This window comes from Lepidochelys olivacea (genome assembly GCF_965140295.1).
Source record: "Lepidochelys olivacea isolate rLepOli2 genome assembly, chromosome: 17".
Lineage (NCBI taxonomy): Eukaryota > Metazoa > Chordata > Testudines > Cheloniidae > Lepidochelys > Lepidochelys olivacea.
The window spans coordinates 5,535,970-5,561,432 of record NC_140427.1 but is presented as its reverse complement, the minus strand read 5'-3'; the positions used below and the strand labels follow the sequence as shown (position 1 = coordinate 5,561,432).

The window sequence follows — 25,463 nt, the reverse complement described above, 5'->3', positions numbered from 1 at the left end:
CAGGTACACTTAAGAGAGCATTATTAAGGGTTGAATCAATGTATTCCTTTACCTTTTTCATTTAATTGGAAAACAGATCCTCTGTGTATGGCTAGATTGAGGTCTTTGCTTTCAACAGAATTTGTCCTTTTTTTAGCTACTGATGTCGAATTAGAATTCCACTCTGATGGAAGTAGATCCTTATATGAATCTTCTGCCTATAAATGCAAAATTTAAAATAAATGGTGTTCTAGTCACAAACAATTTACAATTTTGGATATCTACCACCAGATCTTTAATTTAGATGTTAAAGTTGATTCAAAATAACCTATGAGAGGGTATATAAATTACCTGGATTTTTATTTGCTGAATAATATTTAAAAAAACAAGTTAAAGATTTTTTCTTAGCAAAAAACTGTAACTGGAGAAAGAATAAGCTACCTTTTTCCATGCTTCATGTGTAGCCAATAACAATTCCATCTCTGTTGCTACTGTGTTGTAGGTATCATTAAGAAAATGCACCATTTCGGGAGCCAGTCTGTCAGTTATTATCTAGTGTACAGAAAACAAAATGTAATTTATTTTAAAAGTAATTTACAAATGCAAGGCTTGAGTCCTCCATATCTTGCACACCCAAAACACACAATTAAACAAATACAGGGTCGGACTCAAAGGACCTGATTCTCCACTGCCTTGCGCCCTGTGTGCAATCTTACACCTATGCAAAGCAAATGCAGGTTGGGTACAAAATACTACCATTGGTGTAAGTGAGTGGAGAATTCTGGTTGGTTATGTCATAATCCCACTTTACACTCTTTTCACATTGCAGATGAATACACACAGTTTGGGGGCAAAAAATCAGGTCCAAAAGACTTAAAAGCAAAATTAAAACTGCATTTTCCAACCTTAAGGTATCTAAGAATGACTCCTAAGATGGAGTCAGAGACTGGAATTCCAATTAAGTGCAATTAATATTTATTAAGCACTTTTAAAAGTGAATATTTTCAAGAGACCGAAGTCAAGTCATTATTTATTATTATTATTGAAGGGAATCAATTTTTAATTTTAACTTCACAAAAAATTCTTGTTTAATTCAGCCACTTACATGAACACTAGTCATTTTTACATGCAAACCAATTTATTGAAGAGCATACATCGAATAAGGAATCCTGTGGCGGTTTCATTTCTAGCTTCAGGTAGGAGATACAGCAGTACTAAAACAGGACATTTTTCAGATTTCCTACGATAAAAAGTTAATTTGAAAACAGCAGAACATTCCTGCGGTAAACCCTAATTACTGCTAAGCTGCAGTTGGTATGATATTGCTATATATACTTCTCTTTCATTTATTTGCATATTTAATTTTCTTCCGAGATATATTTTAGCTGAATTTTTTTGATAAAAAACACAAAATAAACAAAAAAGGACAATAAGCAGCATGGATTCAGTCCTCCAATGAGATCTGCATAGGCTGACCCCTGCATCTGCACAGAATCCTACTGACTTCAGTGGGTCTCCCGACAGGTACAGAGGTCTGCCTGCAGAGAACTCATTGTAGGATCAGAGCCTATGGCAGGAAATAATGGCATACAGTGACTTCTTCAATTTCATACTGAAAGGTGAAAACATATGAATGAAATTGAGGACATTACTGTGGCAGGCATGGAGCTGCTAGGTAATAATCTGAGCATACTGATATATAATAATTGTGTGAATATTATCTGTGGCCTGGTCAGTGAGGTGAAGTTACTGTATAGCTATAATAGCTTATTTAACTTTCCTTATGGATGTACTGGTCTTTCTTAATAGCGGACTGTTGGAAAGACAAGCAGGAAAGGACAACATAGTGGCTCTGTGTAAGCAACCTCCCATCAACTGGGCAACAATTACAAGACAATGGCCTACTTCCAGGCTCCAGCCTAAAGTTATGCATCTGTTCTGCGAAGACTGGGAGTCTAGAGATCAAAAGGGACACTAAATGGTTAAAGGTGACAATTCCTGTGAATGTGTGTTTAAAGCACTGCGTAGCTTTTAAAGACAGAAAACTCCCTGCAGTAGACATAGAGAATTGATTTGTGATTTAATGGAAGGAACTGTCACTCAGAGCCTAGCAGCCTTAGATTCATAGATATTAAGGTCAGAAGGGACCATTATGATCATCTAGTCCGACCTCCTGCACAAAGCAGGCCACAGAATCTCACCCACCCACTCCTGCGAAAAACCTCTCACCTATGTCTGAGCTACTGAAGTCCTCAAATCATGTTTAAAGACTTCAAGGAGCAGAGAATCCTCCAGCAAGTGACCCGTGCCCCATGCTACAGAGGAAGGCGAAAAACCTCCAGGGCCTCTTCTAATCTGCTCTGGAGGAAAATTCCTTGCCGACCCCAAATATAGTGATCAGCTAAACCCTGAGCATATGGACAAGATTCACCAGCTAGATACCTAGAGAAGAATTTTCTGTAGTAACTCAGATCCCGCCCCATCACATACTGGTTCTGACCAGGTTCAAGAGGCACCGTAGGGAAAGAATGGGGTTTTGGTAACAAGGGGCAGCCTGAACTGACTCAGGGTCCCTCATTTGATCCTTGAACTCAGATGAGACTATAACCAGGAGGTCAAAACACTGTTGGAAGAGTCTGAAGGACTGGAAACCTACCAGTGTCTCCACGTGGTAGGCTTAGCATGAGTGTAGAATATACTGGTTTGTATGTTTTTTCATGTAATGCTTTTGTCCTAAATAAATGTACTATACTCTTAAAGCTGGGTGGTCACTCTCATAGCCCCTGGGAGATAGCAGAATGGCAGGAGCCTTGTGGTGCCTATAGGAAGCTTAGGTCTACCAGAATCCCCATCTGGAAGATGGACAGACACATGAGTTACCTAGACGTGAATATTGTCTGTTTTATTGTTTTACGGTCTTTTTCTTTGAAATGCTTTTTTAAAAAAAATAAAAACTTTCCTTTAAGAAGGCTGTCTGGTCACTGAGTACCACTGTCATAGCTCCTAGCAGAAAAAGAACTGCAGGAACTGAAACTAAGTCAGACCTGGTCTGAGAGTGGGAGAATTAGGTGATTCCTTCCCAAGGTACATGATGAGATGTGAGAGGGGATGAACTCAGAAATCAGGAGGGAGTCAGAAGCACAGTTAGCCTGGTAACTGTGATAGTTATGTGAGAGACATTTGTAGTAACAAATTAAACCACAGGCCAAATTCATCCATGGTATTAACTCCCCCAACTTCAGTGGAATGACATCAGGGATAAATTTGACCCATTCAGCCCACATCCTTCCATTTGGCAAATCTGTGTTTGGTGCAAGATTGAAGGAGGGGTAAAGACAGCTTGCTTTCAGGTGGCATTTTATCTGAAAAGATGGAGATAATGATACGTACTGCCTTTGTCAAATGCTTTGAGATCGATTGAAAAAAAGCACAATGAAAAGTATGGTATCAGATATAGGTATTATTCATCATTAGAATCCCTAGATCCTGGGCCAGCCAAGGACTGGGCCATTCCTCAGCATAAATTAGAGCTGACAAAAGACCGCTCTCGTTCACATCCAGCAACCTACTGTCCCAAAAAGCCATGCTGGCACCCAGGAATCAATGGAGTAGAGGGACACACTGGCGATGCCCCTTTCCTATAGAATGAATCATTCATTGAAAGACAGCAAGATGTGTAAGCATAAGAGATGCTACAGTCCTCCAAGGATTTTCAAGTGTAGGAGAATCCTTAGGAGGCCAGATCTGCTTGCTTTACAGCTGCTTTGCTCAACCAAAATGACGCAAAAGCAGCTAGAGAAGGAACCAGAACCTGACCCATTATTTCTGTGGTGCAATCACATTCTTGTTTATTCATAAATAGAGTAGGTGGCTGGATTTGAGTCTCTAAAATCTTTTGTTTAATACTTTTGTAGACAAAGATTTAGCTGTAACAGTAAGATTTGCAGATAGTGGCAGTTGTTTTTATTGCCCAAGCTTGTTTCCACATATATATGGCATAGACAGTATATCTTAACTCACCAAGTCTGAACTGACAGCTAATGCGTTCCGCAGCTTTTAAGCACTGTTGCTTCACCCAAATCCTTGTATCTTCTTCCAACTTCTTCTGATCTCTCTCACTCATGTTTGTGGAAGACTAGGTACAGAACGTTTGGGTTATCACAAGAACATAACATCTTGTATAAACAGTTCTTGCCATTTTTTGCTGCCAGGGCCACGACTGTTGATTATCACGTTAGGGAAGGAAGTTTTAGTAGAGAAAATTTGCCCATGAGCAGTGCCTTATGTCAGCCACTGAGAGGAAGGACTGGTGCCACTGAATATAGAGGCAAGCCTTCTTTCCCAAGAATGTCTTAGTCCTCAGTAAAATTATTTTGAGTCAAACTTACTTCTAAATATCTTTATCCTGGAGAAAAGTTTACTTGAAGGAATCTCTTATTTTTCAGAAAGAATACCCAGAGTCATACTTACTACTTCTTCATATACCAGTCTTACTCGGCCTTACTCTCAAATGTTAAACTCCAAGGTTGGATATATCCACCAACAGAAAAAGATGCAGGAGGTGAAGAGCAATACAAGAAACTCTTAATTCATGGAGTTCCTGAAGCATTATTCCAGCTTGTGGTTTGTAGAGCCATGGAGGGGAGAACCCTTGAACGAGATGGATGTTCTGAGATCTGTCAAAAAGTTTCATGGATCCCAGGGCAATCACACAGAGATCTGACCCTTCCATTACTCCCTACATCCTCTCTTCCTTTGGTAGCATGGCACATGAAGAAGTCATACTGCCATCACCTCCTTGCCTATCTTTGTCCTCTAACCCCCAGTTAAAGAAGGGTAAATGGCAAGTTGCTGCTGACAGAAGCAATGGATCTGAAATACCTCTATAAAATATTTCTTGCAAAAACAAATGCAGTGGACTTCAAAATAGTAATGAACTTCTTCCTTAGAGATAACAAATGCCTAATTTGAAAAACAAGTGATGAAGTACTTAACTTTGAAAACTAATACATTGTTTTGTGATTTTTTTAAAGGGATGTTCAAAAGTGTAGTGAGGTCTTCTATTTTGGTTCTTATTTAAAAAAAAAAAACACCTTGGTAAGTAAGGCACAAAGCAGTTAAAAGTTCTGCCTTCCTACTTTGTGTGTTCGATTATTTAAGTTAGATATTTAAGACAGGGAGAGTAACTTTTCCCTAAAGAAAATCTGTAGTAACTTTCTCACAAAGACAATGATATTGGGAGTGCTCCTGTCCCAAGATATTCTTACTGGGGAACAATAAATTCCCACAGTAGCAAGTCCTGTTAGCAGGTTACTCTTATTAAGAGAAATAACCATTTACTAGGGTAAAGATACCACAGACTAAGCTTGGTTCAGGCTACTCTTAATGTGGAGCAAGAAATTCCCAGGTTTAAAAACACTCTACTGCTTTGGCAACAAAAGATTCTAGTAGCCAGACAATCAATGCTTAAGAAGATTTTAAAGATATGGAACAAAATCCTGAGCTCCTTGCTCAGTTCATAGGCAAAATTTCCATTGAAGTTAATGACATTTTTGCCTAAGTAAGATCCTCAGGATTTTGTCCAGAACTGTATACTCAACAGGACAGCAGCCCCACTACCATCCTCCCTACATTCAGTCATCAGCTTCCATAATGAAGAACTGGATACTCCCATCCTCCTTGTCACGCACAAATGCTTCCAAACCTGTCAAGTCTGCTACCACATGAATTCCGTTCTAAGAAGAGTCTGCTCAAAGGGCTAGATCCTACAATCCTAACTCAGACAAAATTCCCATAATGTCAATGAAAGTTTTGCTAAGTTAGGACTACAGAATCTATCCTTATAGGAGTTTGATATCTCACTGAATCTGGATTTGAACCATAGCTCCAATGGAGAAAACCCTCATACATACACTCATTATCTTGTTTTCTTTTCAAGTTTCCTGAGAGGAGAAAAAAATACTGAAAGCCTGTTAGATACAAGGTAAAAGATATATAACATTTTAATCTTATTTCAGATCGATTAACTACACTGAAAAATTTAGAAGTACAATTTTATAACTGAGAACAAAATAATCCACTTTACTTTTATGACAACAAGAGATTTGTACATGTTCACGTTATGTTGCTGTAGGCTCAAAGCTCCCATAACTCACTTACTAGTAGACTAGGTTGATTAGGACACTCACTAAAATATTTTTTTAACAAAATGCTGGCCAAGGAGACAGAAAATCATTTGTCATGGTTTAGGATTTCTTAGTTGGTGTTCATGTCATCAGCAAGAGCAGCTCCAAGTTTGTCTAAAACCTAAAGGAGAAATAAATTAGTAATAAAATACTAAGTTTGCAGTGTTGTTGTAGCTGTGTTGGTCCCCAGATATTAAAGAGACTAGGTGCGTAACGTTTTTTATTGGATCAACTTTTGTAGGTCAATAGCTTGCCTCTTTAACCAACAAAAGTTGGTCCAATAAAAAAATGTTACTCACCTACCTTGACTCAGTAAGTATTTTAAACATACTGTAGTTCCAGAAATTCTTCAAACTTTAATTCAGGCTAACTATTGACTTTTAATGCACCCTGCACTGTAGTATCTGGACATCATCTGAAGTTCTTTAAGGAGCAATCTTTCATCTTAATGTGGCTGATCCAGAGGTTGCATCTTATTTCAACATGCTGCCATGCAGAACTATCCCACTCTCCTTACAATGTGTATGATAAACACCCATTTTTTCATGGTCTGTGTGTATATAAATCTCCTCACTGTATTTTCCACTTTATGCATCCGATGAAGTGAGCTGTAGCTCACGAAAGCTTATGCTCAAATAAATTGGTTAGTCTCTAAGGTGCCACAAGTACTCCTTTTCTTTTTGCGAATACAGACTAACACGGCTGCTACTCTGAAACCTATCCCAGTCTTGGTTCCCAAGCTCATCTTTCTGCTGTTGGGCTAGAACGATCTGGGGCAGCAGCATGCTCATTCCCTGAGGCAATACAAGCAACTTACATTGTTCCTTAGCAGAATCCTCTGTGTGACACATGGAGCAATACAGACAATCACCAAAGGCAGATGATTCCAGCCCTCCTTAGTGGCATGGAAAGTCATTGCAATAAGAGAACTTTGAAAGAGAGACGGGAAAGGAAAATAAATGCGGGACTCACTTATTGAGTAAGGTATTGCAACATTGTGCCCTATGCTGTAAATAAAATTGATAGTACTCAGATTATTTGACTTCCCTATTTGTGGATTCAAAACTAAACAATGTATCAATGCATTTTGCTTGTAGGTGTATTTTCTTTTACATATCAGGTTAAATTGGTGGGCAGGAATCTATATTGATTCTGCTTTATAACTCAAAGCAAATAAAGATTTCAAGATGGTTACTGCCAACGATTCTTAGAGACTATGAAAAAAAGGGGGAAGGGGAAGAATATAAGAACTGAACAAAACTTTGAACCAGATAAACACTATGAAGGGAAGGAATGCTTTAGGGTTTACCTACAAGTAAGGAAATTTTATTAAGCAAAGAAAAGTTAAAGCTAAATATCAGAAAACCCATAAGAAAGCAAAATATTCTGACAATTTTTTATTAAATTATATTTCAGAATTAGATACTAAGTATAATGGGGCAAACTCAGATCTGGTGAAGGTATGAATTTGGTCTGATGTTTATTGCTAGCATTCTGTTCAAATATGTCCATCTGGCCAGTATTTATAACATGCTTTGTCCATGAGATGAGTGAAATTAAAGTTACAGAACGCAAACAGTCTGGAAGATTGTAATCTTCCCCTTGCCTCATATGTGTTGAGAGTTTCTTTAGCTGTTTTTGTGCAAACACACTGCCTTTAGAGAATTTGTTGTGGTAAATCTAATGTGAACAGTTGAGTAACATTCTGATGCATGACTTTTGTCCTAACTTTCAAGGAGAATAATAAAATTCTTGACAAGCTAACTGAAATAGTCATTAGAATATTTGCCTACTTCCATATTTAAAAACAACAGTTGTTGTTTTAATACCCCCCACACTAAGGAAAAAAATGTCCATATAAGCAAGCAATAGGAACAAGGACAGATCAAAAATTGCAAAGATGACATCCACATGCATTTAAATCATTATTAATAGATGCATATTTTGCAAACAAACATTTTACCTTATGCCATGGTTTTCCTGGTAATAATGTCTCTTGTAGGCTAGAATTTAACCAAGATACATCCAAAGTTTGATGGTTTCCACATAATCTTATCCTCGCATGTCCAGATGTTCCTCCAACTTTATCCATTTTATGGGATACTTTCATCAGACACAGATTTCCTTATGTGCTCTTGTCAGCTTTATGTAGAACTTCTTAATTATATGATGCTGAAAAACCTCAGTCAGGGAAAATCATTAATGTATATGTTACAATCTAGCTAGAAGTATTATTTAAGAAAGTTATTCCTTCTCCGTGATGACATTTTTTCAATCCATCATTCCAGCAGCCATTTAAAACTTTTTGTTCTGAACTAAATTAAATATTTAAATTGTAACAGAAATTACAGAGGAGCTGGGTGCACAGTGCTCAATCCATATGGAATTCCCACTAGAAGTCCTGTGTATGGAGCACCTACAAGATCAGACCAATAAAGACACAAGAGTTCCTGTAGTATCACCAACTTACATTAGCACCTATGTACAATTTTATAAATCATTTACTCTTTTGTCCAAGTTCATGTTGAAGCAAATCCCCATTAAACTTCAACAGGAGCTGGCCCATAGCTTCTAGAAGACTTCTCAGGATTTTGGATAATTTTTCCCCCCCACAATCCATACCACACAAGACCCTATACAAAGTCCACACTGAAGGACATGATTTTCACAAGTATTGACCAGCCAAAACTCAATGGGATCTGTGGGTGCTCAGCACCATTTAAAATCAAGCCCTAGGTGCTTAAATGGGGCATAGTATACTAAAAGACACTTTCATTCAGGTAAGAATGTTGTATAGATCATATCACCAAGTAATTAGATTAATGACAGATGAATCCATTAATATTGGTGTATACTTGGAGGTTGTAAAGTGTTTATATACATAAAAGTATCATTAGTACAGTGAGTGCAATTTAAAATTCAGCATTTACTGTTCTGCAGTACCATATATATTATTTTCAATTACCACAAGAAGATGTAAATGCTGAAGTTTTTAAAACAGCACCCACTCTATTATTTTTATGACTCAGGCCCTGATCCTACAAAGATTAATACATGTGATTAACTTTACACGCTGTTTATCTCATTGAAGTCAATAGGACAATTCACTGTTTAAAGTTATGTATGAGTCAGAATGACTGGGGCCTTAATTAAGAGAAATGAGAGAGGAGCTACTGAATTAGGGTTCTGTCTTTAATTTGTACTGAAATAATTAATTTAAGAGTTTTTATAACTTTTGTATAAAAAAGTTCCCTTGGGTTGAAAACTGAGAGAAATATTCTCAGATCCAAAAGCATTTTCTCTGTAATAGATTTGCATATAAAACCAATATATTACTTTTCTATTATGTTGCACTTTTACAACTGAGAAACGTTTATTTTTAAAATAGGGACTTGGAATTCAGGATTGATGTGTATTGATCACTGTAGGCCCCAATCCTTCAGGGATGCACCACATGGACAAAGTGGTGTGCCCACACAGGTAACTTTGCAAGATGCAAGCCTTAATTTCTACTTTTATTGTCAAAGTGAGAAACAGTATTGCGCCCAGCTTACCAAGCGATCCAGATCGCTCAGCATCAGGGTGATCTGTCCTCTTTATTATTTACCATTCCCCCAATTTTTGTGTCATCTGCATTCTTTATCAGTGATAATTTTATGCTTTCTTCCAGGTCATTAATAAAAATGTTAAATAACATAGGGCCAAAAACCAGTCCCTAAGGGACCCCACTAGAAACACAGCCATACTATGATGATTCCCCATTTACAAATATATGTTGAGACCTATCAGTTAGCCAACTTTTAATCCATTTAATGCGTGACATGTTAATTTTATATCTTTCTATTTTTTAATCAAATTATCACTAGGTACCAACTCAAATGCCTTTATCTCTCTCTTTCAGATACTTCTGTGGCCTCCACTACCATAGTATCTAAGCATCTTACAATCTTTAATGTTTTTATCCTCACAACACCCCTGTGAGACAGGGAAGTACTTTTATCACTCATTTTACAGATGGGGAACTGAGGCACAGAAAGAGAGACTAAGAGTTAGTCTTTACACATGAAAATAAATCTGTAATAAGATAGGATGTGAATTTAAAGCCGATTTCTGATTAACTCCATGTGCAGATGTTTTTATTTTGAAATAAGAACATCCACACATGGAGTTAATCAGGAAGAGCAATTCCAGAATAACTCCCTGTGTACACAAGCACTAAGTGACCTGCCCAAGACCATATAGGGAGTCTGTGGCAGAGCTGGCAATTGAAACTAAATCTGCTGAGTCCCAGGCTAGCACCCTAACCACTGGACCATCCTTCAAAGATCCAAATCACAAAAATCTGAACCCCATCACCACAGTAAAAATCCCAATAAATATTTAAACCTTTACAGAGCTTCAAATGAGAGTTTAACCTTATTAATAATAATAAAAAATCATAATACTTTGCACATATAGTGCTCTGACTCAAAGCACCGGACAAACATTAATTTACCCCTGTCTGTGGGTATTGCCACATTTTACAGAGAAAACTGAAGCATGTCGGGGTTAAGTGACTTGCCCAAATTCAGGTCAGTGGCAGAGCCTGGATGAGAAATCATGACTCCTGCTTCTCAGCTGTGCTCTTAGCCCACACCTCACTCCCGCTCCCCAGGTAATTTTAGTCATAACTCCCCATCTTCACTCCTACCATCCACCCCCTCACCCGCGGCCTGCCACTGCCACGTTCGCCCTCATATGGCACCTACCAGCGCCATCAGAAGCCATTCCCCAGCACCTTCAACTCACTAGCACCTGCAGACAGCACCCTCCAAATCCCTGCTCCTCCCTCTCTGCCCTCAGGCCGCTGGCGGCCCAATCGCTGACCCCCACCCACTCTTCCTCACGCCTCTCCTCTTCCTCCCACCCTGACTGCCGCCGCTCCAACCACTCACGCCCCAGCTCCTCTCCTTCCTCCCCCCGACCCTTCCCACCCCGGCCTCCGCCCCACAACTCCCCCTTACCCCGTCCTCACCATCTGCCTCCCCCTCCCCCGCGGGCTCGGCGGCTCGCCGGACGCAGGGCCCCAGCCTAGTTGCTATGGCGACAAACAGCGCCGGGCCTTCCTCCTCCTCCCCCCCCCCAGCTCCTCCTCTTTCCCCAGCCGGTAGTTGCTGCTGCTTCTGCCCCCGCCCCCAATCTAGCCCAGGCGTCAGTGATGGAGGCCCTGGGAGGCCGCGGCCCGGACAGCAGGGCTGGGCACGGAGCCCCGGCCGCGTCATGAGAGGTAAGGTTGCGGGGCCGGGGTGATTTGCCCCTCTGGCTCCGCCCCTTACCTGTGCTGCGGAGGATCTGCCCCCGGCTCTGACCTCGGGCTGTTTAAACGGGGATTGAGCCCTCGCTGTCTCGTGCCAGGGTGGAAACGGAAAGGGGAGGAGGGCTACCTCTCACAGTTTATCCCCACCCCCGCCGCCTTATCTGGGGTTCAGATGGAAGGGGAGGGGGGATTTGTCCCCCATCGTCTGTGCAAATGGAAGGGGGGCATTCGCCCCTCATTGTCTGCCCTCTCTCCCCCTGCCCCCCTTGTTAGGGGAGGAAGGTGGAAGGGGAATTAGCCCCTTACTGTCTGCCCCACTCCCACCCCGGGGTGGAGATGAAAGGGGGCATTTACCTCTCACCCACTGGTGCTGCCCACCCACGCTCACCTAGTTGGCACAGGAGGGTGTGTATGTCACCCCCACTGTGTCCCTGCTGGGAAGGGAAAGCGGGGATTGGCACTCCTCTGGGTGCTCTTTTGTTCATAACGATATTTACCTGGGATAGGTGTCTTTGCCTTGGGAGGAACTCAGCAGTGCAACAGGGTGACATTCTGATGTGATGATGTCAGGCCAGGAGCCGTGTTGGCTCATCCCTCCACACTGTGACAGATAGATGTTTTGCAGGCTAGACGGGTGGCTTCAGAACCTCTGTTTGCAGGACACCATTTCTGATACACCTGGGAGCATCCCATAAACTCAGGCCTGGGTAGGAGGATCTGACATGCTGAAAAAGTAAAATTAAAGAGAATTTTTAAAAAAATATGTTTTGGTCAGTGTTCAGAGAGTAGATTTGAGATCCATTAATTAAAATACAAAATGTTTGTTAATATATATTTAATATTAGGGTGCCTATTAAATACTTAAATTAGGAAGTGAAAAGAATTCTCATAGTGACATTAACTCAGCCATATTGTGCATTCTATGTGTTTTATAGTATGATTTAATAATAAATGCAGTTATTTTTAAAGTTCTCTAAACAAGTAAACTGCCATGGGCTGATTCTGCAAAGCCATACTACTAAGCATAGCGCTCTATTAAAACAATGGAATTACTTACAGTATAGGAACTACTTTGTCCTGGTAGTTTTTGCAGGAGCAGGTCATAAACCACCAAATCAAGAGTGCTAATTAATCAATTTTTGCAACATAAATGTTAAGGGCCTGATCCTCCAAACCCGTGCATGAGAAACTTTATTCATACACTAAAGTGGTCCTGTTGACTTCAGCTTATCGGATTGCTCACACACATTAAGTACAGTACATGAGTTTTTGCAAGACTGAGGCCTACAATATGAACGTAGGACAACAGATAATGTATCCGTAATAGCTCTGAATGTTAGTGAGAAGTTTTACTGTGCATGCAGTTTTTCTTAAATGCTAATAACTCATTTTTTTTTTACAAATTAGCAGAATCTAGTTTTGTTTCAAATGTTAAGTCTTTGCTAATGTAGATATGTGCACAAATAGCATATTGAGATTTTCTTGCAATTCAGATTGTATGTTTTTCATGCTTGCATAACTGAAAAACAGGTCAATAGATTTTACTCAAACTTTCCTATGTGTCCAACAAAAAAAAGCATTTTTGAGAAAATGGTGAGCAACTGAAAAAAGTTTATAATGAAAATCCCAACTAAACCACAACTGTAGTGTTTGCTACAGATAAATATTGTAAAAATACTTTGTCCTTCTGTGCTATCCAGTAATCTCAAAACACATTCCAAAGGATATCTAATGAAACATTATACCATTCTTGGAAAGTATATAAGAACTATTATACCCATTTGACAGATGGGGAGACTGAGGCACAGAAATGAAATGAATTGCCAAGGGACACAGTAAGTAAATTACAGTACTTGGAATAAAACCCAGATCTCTTGCTCTAACCATTAGACCACTCTTTACTGTCTGCAATTGCCTTTGGACCTAGATTCTCTATCAACCCTAACCCAGTCCCACACATTTGCTCTTTATTTCCTGCTTTTTTCTCCCTCCCAAGAGTACATTGCCTATGCAAAGCCCCCATATGGTCCAGGCTCTTCCCAGTGTCTTTTAAAAAGTGGATTAACCTGGTTCCACTCACTTCCCCAACAGGATAATCTCTTCTGGTAATCCCATAATGGCACTCTGTTTTCAGTACTCACTGGATTTTGATTAGACTCGTCTGTGTCTAAATACATGCCATTTTATGGATGCTTAAATGTGCAGGTCCCATCCCCCACCTTTATTATTTCCTTCTTAATCTCATAATGGTTCCCAACCTTTTTCTATAAACATATATATCATGTTAAAACTTCTGCTATACAAGCTAGTGCCTGTCTCCTCCTATTCGGCTGGGTGCTTTCTAATTTTCAGTGTAGCTTTGGCTTTTCCAGACTGTATGTGTGGCAGCCCATTGAAGGTTACAGTATACATCATTGAAAGAGAGTAAGTCAGTGGATGCTGTGAGCAATTCACACAGAGGCTTCTCATTAAGGTAAGGGGTGGGAGCCTAAAATACAAACCTTCAGAGCTAAAGAAACCAGTATTTGTATATCTATCACTGTACCAGTGGTCTGTGTATCTAGATCATCAGGATGGCCAAAAGGCTGTGTATTTCAGAGACACAATTCTCTTTTCCTAACTGAATGGAACACTGCTCCTTTAAACATGGCTTTTCCCCCACCCTTTAGGAGACATAGCAGTGAGACAAAAGAATCTGGACCAGAGAAAGATCAATTCAACGCCATGCAATCAAATTACACTCATCTCCACAATGCCCCAGGAAGTGATGATGTTCCCTCGTCTTCTCAGAGTGCCCATACAGCAGGGCTGCCAGGAGAAGGCTCTTGCCACCGTACTGGAGATGTTCACATCCAGCTAAGTTCTGCCTTGGGAGAATCTGGGGAAAACCCCAGTTTCAGGCACATACGATCAGGTTCCCAGGGCCGTTCACATGGCCACTCCCACAATGAAGCGAGGGGGTCTGAAGATTCCACCTTAGATTCAGAGGAACACAGTGGCAGCTCCATCTCTGAACTCCGATATCTCCTCCAGTGGCTGCACAAAAGTCTTCCATACATCTTGATTCTGTGTATCAAACTGACCATGCAACATATAATCGGTAGAGTATAACAGAGTATGGTATGGGGGAACTAGCCCTTTTTTCCTGCCTTCAATCCTGCTTATGAGCATGCCTAAAGTATAATTTGATTTACTTTTAGCTTTATTTTAATTTCATTTCTTCACTGGAAGGAGAAATTTCCTATAAGAGATTTCAATCACTTAATCTGTTTTTCTTTTGTTAGCGTATACAATGTAGCTTAATTATTTTAGCTTGATTGCCTGAACTGTTAAAATTGTATTCTGTTATCGCAAGTACTTGTGAGAAGTGCACTTATTTTGCTCTTATTTTATTTTAATCCAGTTTCTTATTTTCCTCCATATAACTGACCCATTTTTCCTAATAGGCATTTCTCTTGGAATTGGGCTGCTAACAACTTTTATGTATGCAAACAAAAGCATTGTAAATCAGGTTTTTCTAAGAGTAAGTATTGCCCGTTGCAATGAAGTTTAAGTGTTTTTACGTTAACTATTACCCAAGACTTTCATGCATCAGTTTTTGAGAGAAATGTGAAATGATCTTATATTAATTTAGTAAAAAATACAGATAAATATCATAGGATTTTTGAGATGTAAATGTTTTAGCTATCAATAAAATTTACACACTTCTAAACCTGACTTAGCATTTGTCAGATTTGCAAATTTAAAATAAAATATTGGTACAATCTCTTTTTCTGACTTTGCATATCAAAATGCCTGACAATGCTTCTGTCGTAATAAGACAGAAATGCTTAACTGTATTTTAAGAATGGTTAAAACTACTGTTTCATATGCAGAGTATCTGTTATGAGGGCACAGGAGTTATTGAGAATTTTACTTAGAAAAGCAATTGAGGAGATATATATATCGTTTTCTAAGTAACAAAATGAAATGAACGCCTAAGCAGTAACACTTCTGCTTGGGCGTTCACCCCATTAAAGGTTTCAGAGTAGCAGCCGTGTTAGTCTGTATCCACAAAAAGAAAAGGAGGACTTGTGGCACCTTAGAGACTAACCAATTTATTTGAGCATAAGCTTTCGTGAGCTACAGCTCACTTCATCAGATGCATTCAGTGGAAAGTAGATCACGAAAGCTGATGCTTAAATAAATTTGTTAGTCTCTAAGGTGCCACAAGTCCTTTTCTTTTCATCCCATTAAAGTGCATGGAGATCTGTGTGAGCACAATGATCTGCCCTTGAACTACTTCTTCATGGTGTAAAGTAACATAGCAGCATCTTGTACTAGTGACTGTGTTCAAATACTGCCGTCCTAGTTTTATTGAGTGTGAAAGAAATTAACTTGAGACTTAAAAAAAAATCAAAGTAACAGAAAACTATTACATTTTTAATGTGTATCTTACAGGAAAGGTGCTCCAAGTTGCAATGTGCTTGGGTACTGATATTCCTAACCGGGTCATCTCTCCTCTTGTATTATACCTTTCACTCTCAGTCACTTTATTACAGGTAATTAGCAGAACATCTATGTTATATTAGTCACTTTAAATGAACTGTCATTTCTTGTGAAAATCTCATCTTTGCTCCTGGCATTTTTTTTTTTTAAGAGAATCAAGAAGTTGGCTTCACTTAACGCAGATAAATAAATAAATGATGGGCCCAGTCCTGCAAAGCCTTACTACAGAACACTCATGTGAAGAAGGGTTTGCAAGATTAGGCCCTATGTCTGGGGTTCACTGGCACAACTTGGGTTTGATTCTCAGCCCCGTCACACCTTGGTGTGGGAGTACTGGGGATACAGTGCCATAAGTCTCTAGCAGGGCATGTGTGTAAGTTTCTTCTGTCACTAGTTTACAACAACCCTGCTAACTGATTAAGGGGCAACATTGGCAGAATGGGAAAGGGAGCAAGTACTTGTATGGCAAAGATGACGGTTACAATGCAGATGTAAAGTGGATTCGAAATGGGGAGCTCTTCATGGATGACGAAAGCTCTCTCTTTCCCACTCCTTCTAGAGGAAAACATTACACTATCTAAACATGCTTTTTTTAAAAAAAAAATACCCTTTTAAATGAAACCGTACGCTAATATCCATTCACGGTGTGTACCTCTGGAGCGCGTACCCTTGTAATTTTAGATATTTCTTTTTGTAGCTTAATCTTTTTAAAACCTACTGTGGATTTTATGAACTTCTGGGAGGTACTTTGGATCGTGGGAATCACAGACTTTATTCTGAAATTCCTCTTCATGGGCTTCAAATGCTTTATTCTCTTGGTGCCTTCTTTTATGATGTCTTTTAAATCCAAGGTAAGAAAATAATCTATACTTAGCTTTAGCATGAACATCCTTTTACAGTACAATCAGCCAGTCATGAATTCCACCTAGAGGAACATTTTTCTTAATTAAAGTTCTGCACATTATCTGTCGATGCAGGGGAAGGAGAAAACCATTCTCAACTATTTTTTGAGTATGGTCTTTCAGACAGTTGTGCACCCATTTTATAGTAATTTAATCTAGACCACATTTCCCTAGTTTGGTTATGAGAATGTCATGTGAGATTGTGTCAAAAGCCTTACTAAAATCAAGATATGTTACTGCTACTGCTTTCCCCATCCACCAGGCCCAGTAACTCTTTTAAAGAAAGAAATTAGGTTGGTTTGGAATGATTTGTTCTTGACAAATCCATGATGGTTATTCCTTATTGTATTGTCCTCTAGGTGCTTATAAACCGATTGCAAAACTGTTTTAAAAGGGAGGGCATAGAGCTTTTAAAGAACACAAAGTAACTTGTGGGGGAGGTAAATGGAGTTTTGATTTACATGTGGTTGTAAAAGAAAAGGCCTTTTCTTAACCCCCGTTTTTCTCAGCGTTATACATGCAGACAATTTTTAACAGAAAATTGATCTAAAATTAATTTTTCTGTTTGCATTTTTCTTGTAACTTTTCCCCTTTTTTAATGCTTATGAAAGCAAGACTGATAACAGTGGTAAGTAGGTAGGCACTCTGCAAAGGCACCCCTATTCTGATCTTTTGTACCTTGGTTTTTCTGGTCTTCTCTTGAGCAGAGCCTGCCAATTGTGCAGCTGCTTTATGATAGCTGACAAATGTCAACTCAGGACTTGCCAAAGATCATCAGTTTTGTTTTGTTTGTCTTGACACCTGACTCTAATTGCTGAAGTGTTAGTGAATTTACCCATGATAAAACTTCTTTTTAACTCCTTTTTAAAAATCATGATCTTGGCCCCATTTTTTAGGAGTTTAATGTAATACCATGCAGTTTTGTAACTCTTACATATATGGGATTTTAATGACTCACGTTTCCAAACAATATTTCAGATCTGTCGAGTCACTAGTTAAGATATAATGAGGGATAAATATTAAAAAGAGAGTAAATATATAGAAAAGATGCATTAACTTTAAATTATCTGTATTTTAAATGTATTTTTAAATATTCCTCTTGTTGTTCATAGGGCTACTGGTATATGCTGTTAGAAGAATTCTGCCAGTATTACCGTACATTCGTCCCCGTACCAATTTGGTTTCGTTATCTTATTGGCTATAGGGAGCTGGACAATGTACTGGGGTGGAGTCTTGGAGTATTGCTAGGTCTGATCTACTTCATCCTAAAAGTATGTAAATGTTCTCCTTCCTCTGTATTTTAATGTATAAAATGATACTGCAGTAATTACCATAGAAGAGATGGAGACATACAAATGAATGTATTCTGAAATATTCCCCAGAGTTTGAGCTGACTTGCTGGTTTAATACAGCCTTCCAAAATCAATATAAAGTTTTGCTAGGTCAGGCACTAGATCTATTCATCCTCTCTTTGAAGGATGATTAGAAAACTAATGATGTTTTACACAGTCCAAAAATTGCTTGCCACACCTGAGTGTGAAAGTAGGAATTCTGTCTGAACTAGTTGTTAATGCCAGGATGGCTAATATGTTTTGTGTCCTTCAAGCTAAGATCCACTGGGTTGCTCTCACTGTTGGAGAGTTCAAGTTCTGAATTTCACTTTCACACAGCAAGCACGAGGGCATTCTGAGGGTGGAGGGCCTGAGCCTCTGGTACCTGCTGTGTCTGGGAGGTCTGCCGGAGCCTGAGTTTGGCAAACTTCATGGCACTATTGTGCTTTTGAGTGGCCTTTGTAATAACAGGGAATCAGGTTGGTGTGGGGTTTTTTGTTCTTGGTTTTTGTTAATTAGAGACTTCTGTTATTCTGTTTGTTTGTTGTAATTTTGCTGTAGAGTGCCCATGTGCCTTGGTACCGTCAATATAAATTTCTAAAGAGAAATTTTACATCAAATTGAGGTAGCTTTTGTCAAACTCATAAATGGCTTCCAAAGTAAGACCAAACTTGAACTAGGGTGGAAAAAAATATTAAGAACTTGTGGACAGAATGTGGAGTAATGCACCAAATAATAGTCTTAACTGTTACTTGTAGACTTCTTGCAGGCAGTATGTAAACAAATTGCCATGGGACATGGGCAGAATTCCAGTCAACAAAACCATTTCCTTTTGGAAAATCTTGCATTATGTAAAATTGTTGCTTTAGGTTTCCATTCCACTATTTTAACTTGTCAGCTTAATCTGTTTTTCCTTAACATGGCTTAAAACCTCCCCCGTCACAAAGGGAAGTTGGGTATCAACTCCCATTGACTTTCAGTGTAGTCGGGAACCCAACTCCCTTTAGTCCCTTTGACACTATCCCACTCTGTGCTTATACTAGGCATATCCAAAACTATCTTGGTTTGGTACAGTTTATATATAACACAGCAGCTGTATTCTATTGTTTACTATACACATGCAAAATTAAAAGATCATTATGTTAAAAGAACATTATTAAGATTGCAAAATCAAGTACTTACAAGGTAGGCAATGCTAGATATAAAGTTGCCTGTGCCACCTTAATTTGGCCCCCTTTTGTATATTCACTGTGGTACAGTCTTTAATTACATGGTCTCTTACTATTTTTTTCCAGTGAGGACAGACTCTCTGGAGATATTAGCTGCTGAAATCTAAGAAGTCTCTGAACTTCTCTGAAGCATACATGAACTATAATTTTTAAAGGCATATAATTTGGCCAAATATGAATAAATTTTCATGGGGATGGCAGAAGGCACATCCCTGACACAAAGACATTTCGCGGCCAAATTGCAAGTTCCTCCTCCAAAACATGGGGGTGCGAGAGAATCTCAAAGAAAAGGTTACCAGAATTTTTGTAACATGGGCAAAACAATATATTTTACCCTAGTCTCATTTTTGGAACAGCTGAACCATTTTTGGTTGAAATTTTGCACGAGAGGCAGACACCCAGCATGGAAAATTTCAGACTTAACAGTTAAAATTTGGCAAAGTTTATAAGCAACCGAAAGCATGGCTTTAAAAAGGGGAAGTGTTGGGCAACTCAGTAATAAGTAGAGCTACCAGTCCCACCTATAATTGTTTCATTACCAGACTAAAAGCAAAACATTGAAGGCCAAATGTGCAAAGTGTTGCATGGAATTTTAGCACTGAGGCTCTTCACTTCAAAACCTGCACAAAGTTTGAAAATCTAGCTCTTGGAAATAAATATTAAGCATAATTTTGTTTTTCTTTTCTCAATTTCAGCTTTTGAGCCTTTTTGGACATCTGAGAAACTTTAGAAAGGTTTTGCGTATATTTTGTACACGACCAGTGAGTATTGGATTCTCTGTAACAACAAAGTGACAAATGTGGCTTCCACAAAAATAATTCTTCTTGAAGATAGCTTTTTCCTGTGTACTAGCTGATCACATTATGTTCTTTTAGTTACATGGAGTTCAACTTTCAAAGTAATCGCACTGTTTGTTCCCTTCTTACAGTTACTTGCACTGTAAAATTTAATTTCTCAGCTTCACAATAATGGGCCCACCTGAAGTCACTTTAAAAGTGATCAGTTTTTTTATTGTAAGCAGCATCTTGAGGTAAACTATTTGAATACCATGTAAATAAAGTATGATGTAAAGAATATATTTTAAAACTAGGCAAAATATTTGTTTGACTCACATCTGCAAGAGCAAAGTAGCAAACCTTTACCCATTAGCAACTAACTGAAATATACAAGAGTAAGACCCAGATCTTGGCAAAATAACTGAAGAGTAACTAGATATTCCATTCAGAATAAAAAATTATTCTTTTTCTAGAATAGTGGGTGGTTGGTAAAATGTACTGTAATTTAATCTAGAGCCTGCTGTGCATGTACCAGAATATATAGGAGGATTTTTGACATTTAATTAGATTAATGCTAAAATACCTTACACAGTCTGTGTAAGCAATACTCTCTTAACAGTAAGTGATGTGTTTTCATTCTGGTCAATGTGTATCAGCTCATAACAGAACTTTGCTGCAGGAAGGCCACCACTGTAGCAAATTACTTTCAAAGTCCCCACATAGCATCCTCAATAGATTATACCCAAATACCACCTTCCCCTGGAGCATGTATGTGTCAATATAGCATCCTAAGGATTGAAACACCTAACATCCTGTTGCCCCAGGGATTTTCTAGTTTCCTCTCTAACCACATCCTTTCAGTCTTCCTTATCCTTTTCTGGATCTTAACATCTGCTGCAAAAATCTCTTTTTTTTAACAGCACTATGGGGTGACAGCTAGCAAGAGACAGTGTTCTGAAGCAGATGATATTTGTTCAATATGCCAAGCTGAATTTCAAAAGCCTATTCTTCTAATCTGCCAGGTAATTCTAAAGAGATTTTGAATTCGAGAATCACAATGTGGGGAGGAGGCTTCTGTTCTGAAACTTTGTGAATCAAACTGATGTTGACAGTGTCAGTTGGAAAGTAGCAACAGGTTTATGGAAAAAACTTGTAGATGCTTGTGAATGGGAAACTCCCTTTTGATGGAAGAGTATTGTAAGTCTCGCTAGCTTGTGTATATTTGCCTGCAACTTTTTTTTAAATGTTTGAAATTTTATATTATGTGCTAAAGACAGCAGCTTTCAGTACTATATTGTATGGGAACAGTTTAATACTAGCAAGTATTTAACAAGGGATTGGACACTTATATGGATAAAAGAATATACAGTGTTGATGTGAACAAATTTTGGAAGAGTTTAAATTTCATGTCTCAAAGACTAAAGAAATACCTAACTACTATGGATTAGGAGGGTTTTTTTTCCACCTTTCCCTAAAGCATATAGTGCTGACTGTAGTCAGAAACAACATACTGGACTAGCTGGACCATGAGTCTGATTTAATATGGCAATTCCTATGTTTCTGAGGAGATTTGAAGACGCTATACACTTGGGGTAGAAAAAGCATATCAACTTGTTTTCACTTGATTGCACTGTCTATGCAGTACTTCACTCCTGTCCATTTACTTCTAGAATCCTTGCAAGTCTTCATACTGCTGACGCTTGGCAAAGTTTTTATTTATTTATTTAAAAGTAATTGCTGTTGCTAGAGGTAGGGTTGGTATCACAGTCTATTGTTAAGATTGCCCAACATTTCCCATTATACGACCCTGTTTTCAGTTGCTTTTAACTTGCAAAACTTTAACCATTTGGGATGAAATTTTCCATGTTAGGTGTCTGCTTCAGGCTGATTTTTGTTTGTTCGTTTGTTTTTGAAAATTTCAGCCAAAACAGTCTAGCCCCTTCTGAGAATGAGGCTAGGGAAAAATACATTTGCTAAAAAAAATTCTGGTGAACTTTTCTTTTAGCGGCTGTCTAGCTCCCTTGTGCTTTGGAGCAGAAACTCTAAATTTATCAGGGGGTTGCCTTTGTGACAGGGATGTATGTACCTGTTGCTCTCCCTATGAAAATCTGCCCAGGGCTCAGGACTTTTTCCTGCAATTGCAACTCGGGGCTGCTGCAGCCAGGGCTGTGTCTGGGTCTGGGCACCTGAACTGAGTGCAGGGAGCCTGTCTTTCCTGTACTCTCAGTGACCCCCCTTCTGGGTCCAGGCAAGAGGAAGGATGAAACCACCTAATTTGAAAGCAGGGGGGTGGGATAAGAGCTTGACCTGCAAGAGGCATAGATTGGCACAAGGAGCATAGGGGTGGGGAATAGAGGAGAATGGAGTTAGAGTGGGAGGATAGATTGGGACTGGAGGTTGGCAGGGGGAGAGCAAAACTGGGACTGGGAGCTGGGGTAGGGGGAGACTGGAACTGAACCAATGGGGCCAGGAAAAGGAGGAGAGTAGGAGACAAATCTGAGGATCCAGAGTGTGGGAGTCAGAACTGGGACAGTTTGAGCCAAAGAGTGGAGGGACACTAAGATTGGGACTGGAAGGTAGTGCAGATGAGCAATGTGTATGCAGGGAGACACAGATTAGATTAGGAACTAGGGTAAGGAGGAGCTGGGAATGGCTGGACAAGGAGAGTGGGCCTAGGGTGAAAAGCCTGAGAAAAGGAGTCTAGGGCTAGGTAGCCAGACCAGAACTGGGTGAGGAGCCAGTATTGAGGAGTAGACAGGCACTGGGACCAAGAGGAGCAGATAGGTCAGAAGGGGCCACACTTGGTGGGAGAATGGGCAGAAGTTTGTGCCCACTAGGCACTCCTCCAAAGCCAGGAATGGAACCCAGGAGTCACCATTCCTCTTGTGTCAGGGTGTGTTTGATTGCCTCCAGTGCTGGTTCATCTCGAGGAAGACAAGCTAGTATTGCTATCATTTACTCCTTTAACTCTAATTTGCAGAGGTCTGTGAGGTGGACCCTAAAGGTTTTAGAACTGCTGATGAACCATGGAGGTGTCATTATGATGCTACATGAGGAAATTTTGGTTTTTTTTTCAGATTGCTTTAAGTAACACACCAGAAAAATACTACATTAAAGCACACTATTAATGTTGCAAAGTCAAAGGTTCACTGCTCAGAAATGCCATCTGTGCAACCGTGATGTGGCCCCCCCCCCCGCCCACTGTGTGTAAGCATTGTGGTACTGTTTAATTATGCAATCACATACTATTTTTTTCCACAGGATCTCTGCCTCATTCGGCGCACAGGATGCACCTGCTCTGGGGATGAATTAGGGTGTATTTAAAAAAACAAAACAAAACTTGTCTGTAGATTCTGCGTCACTTGTTGCAGAAGTTAGAAGATGTGTAGCGACTGAGGCAGGGGATTGCAGGAATAAAAACAATGGGCTCATGGGTAAAACAGTTAAATTCTGTACCACAGAGCTTTGCTTTGAATATACAAAGTGCTGTATCATGCGAAGGACTCTTAAAGATCAGGTCCTGCGTGTCTCAAATTGGGCACCCTAGATTAGTGGATACCTCATACTTTAATCCCTCTGTGATGTAGAAAAGCCCATGAGAACGTTAATAATTCTGTTTTCAGAGCCCGGTTCAAATAGTGTGCAGGAAATAAGGCATAGGGCCACACATCAAACAAGAAAACAAAATACTGAATGGCTGCTTATGAAGTGCACACCATCTGTTCCGTGCACTGAATGAGGCAAGGGTGCTCTGCAAAAAATAGTATGTGATCAAGTAATTAAATACTATCATAATACTTACGCATAAAGGGGCTGATCAGCGTTGCACAGGTAACCTTACTTCTGGCATTTCCTAAGATCTGAATGCTTGAGTTTGCAATTTTAATTTTTTTAGCTTGGTTTTATATGCAATTATGTAAGTAGAATAGTTTAGCAGACCCATTAATTAGAAGAGTAACTAGATTTTTAATATTCTAAATTGATTTGAAAAACAGGTTGTAATAAATATTAGATCTTTTGTGCTCTTGCAGTTAAAAAAACATCAAGTACTTGTCATTCTTTTCATTACAGCACATATTTTGTGAAGAATGCATCTCTTTATGGTTCAATAGAGAGAAAACATGTCCACTCTGCAGAACTGTTATTTCAGACCACGTTAACAAATGGAAGGATGGAGCCACTTCTATGCATCTACAGATTTATTAAAACATGTCATACTTTTACTTTTTTTTTTTTTTTTTACAGCGTACATTCATTTGAATAAATGTTTTGCAGTTTAATGTGGATACTACTGTGGTTGGTAAAGAGTGTGTGTTTAAGATTAGCAAAGGACTATCTAAGATCCTCAAGTACTTCTATCAAATGTTCTAAAATTTGAGTTTATTAAAACATAGCATAAATTGAAAACTGCCTTTTCATAGATTAAAAAAATCTTAAATTTTAGAATTAATGTTCAAAATCTAACACTATATTGATATTTCATAATATTTCAGAGAAATGGTCAAATATTTGAAAATGCTGCACTGTTACTTAGAGCAACTACTTCACTCATTGTTTTACATGAACATCTACAATAGTTTGCAGTGTTCCAAATTGCATTTATTCTTGTATGACTTTACCAAACACAGCAGCTAGAGATGTGGGCTATGATCTTGGGATGCCAAGCACCAACAACTCCTATGGATTTGAGTGGGAGTTGCAGAGCTACTCATCACACTCAAAGAGTAGGCCTTTTAATGCTGAACCTGATAGTTCAGAGAAATGAGCCCTCTTTTTTTCCATGTTAGACCTATGTCATTAACTGTTTTTCATTACGTTTTGAGGAATATCATATAAGAATTTCCCCACTTAGGTCCATTGCAGATCTATAGGAATTGTTCTCCATCTTATGCTTACCATATAAATTACCCAACCACCACTGGAAGTTTTTTACTTAATATTTTATAAAGTTTGTATTTTCAAAGCAAATCTTAATACTATATTTTTTGTCAAATATCAGGTAACCAAATTTTCTTAAAGGGGAGAATCTATTTTATATTATATATACGATTTGTAGTGTGCATAGAATATAGAGAATAAATGCAGTTTAAATTCTTTTGGCTGGTTCATGTTCTGTAAGCATACAGGATTTGTTACTGTTCCACTGATAACAGCAACTTTTAAATATGTGCAACGCATGGAAGATTACCATTTGCCCCATAAAACTAGATAACTTTTTCAAAGTCAAATGTACTGGTGATTAATCTCTACGCTATCTGTGCAACCAAATCATTCTCT

General features: G+C 38.9%; 2 protein-coding genes across 4 annotated transcripts in view; one reads left to right on the top strand and one right to left on the bottom strand.

The window, feature by feature from the left end:
- Positions 1–11,258, bottom strand: part of LOC311532667 (uncharacterized protein) — a 29,051-nt gene extending 17,793 nt beyond the window's left edge. The window contains exons 1-7 of one of the 2 annotated variants that reach the window (XM_084651328.1): positions 11,179–11,258; positions 8,128–8,345; positions 6,982–7,093; positions 4,000–6,285; positions 1,134–1,219; positions 421–531; positions 53–197 (exon numbers count right to left, since the gene is read on the bottom strand). In XM_084651328.1, the coding sequence (XP_084507454.1) occupies positions 53–197; positions 421–531; positions 1,134–1,163 (286 nt within the window). In that variant the 5' untranslated portion in view covers positions 1,164–1,219; positions 4,000–6,285; positions 6,982–7,093; positions 8,128–8,345; positions 11,179–11,258. Of the gene's footprint in view, positions 1–52; positions 198–420; positions 532–1,133; positions 1,220–3,999; positions 6,286–6,981; positions 7,094–8,127; positions 8,346–11,178 lie in introns of those variants that run through there. The other variant, XM_084651329.1, reaches the window with a different exon arrangement.
- Positions 11,259–11,283: 25 nt separating this feature from the next.
- Positions 11,284–25,243, top strand: RNFT1 (ring finger protein, transmembrane 1). Of its 2 annotated transcripts, XM_084651326.1 has the most exons (10): positions 11,284–11,430; positions 13,249–13,295; positions 14,130–14,560; positions 14,907–14,983; positions 15,901–16,001; positions 16,646–16,799; positions 17,963–18,121; positions 20,106–20,171; positions 21,107–21,208; positions 24,258–25,242. In XM_084651326.1, the coding sequence occupies exons 2-10, from the start codon at positions 13,249–13,251 to the stop codon at positions 24,390–24,392; spliced, it is 1,272 nt and encodes a 423-aa protein (XP_084507452.1). In that variant the 5' UTR covers positions 11,284–11,430; the 3' UTR covers positions 24,393–25,242. The 2 variants fall into 2 exon arrangements, with proteins under 2 accessions (XP_084507452.1, XP_084507453.1); XM_084651327.1 differs by lacking the exon at positions 13,249–13,295 and having other exon boundaries at positions 11,294–11,430; positions 24,258–25,243.
- The last annotated feature ends 220 nt before the right edge of the window (positions 25,244–25,463 follow it).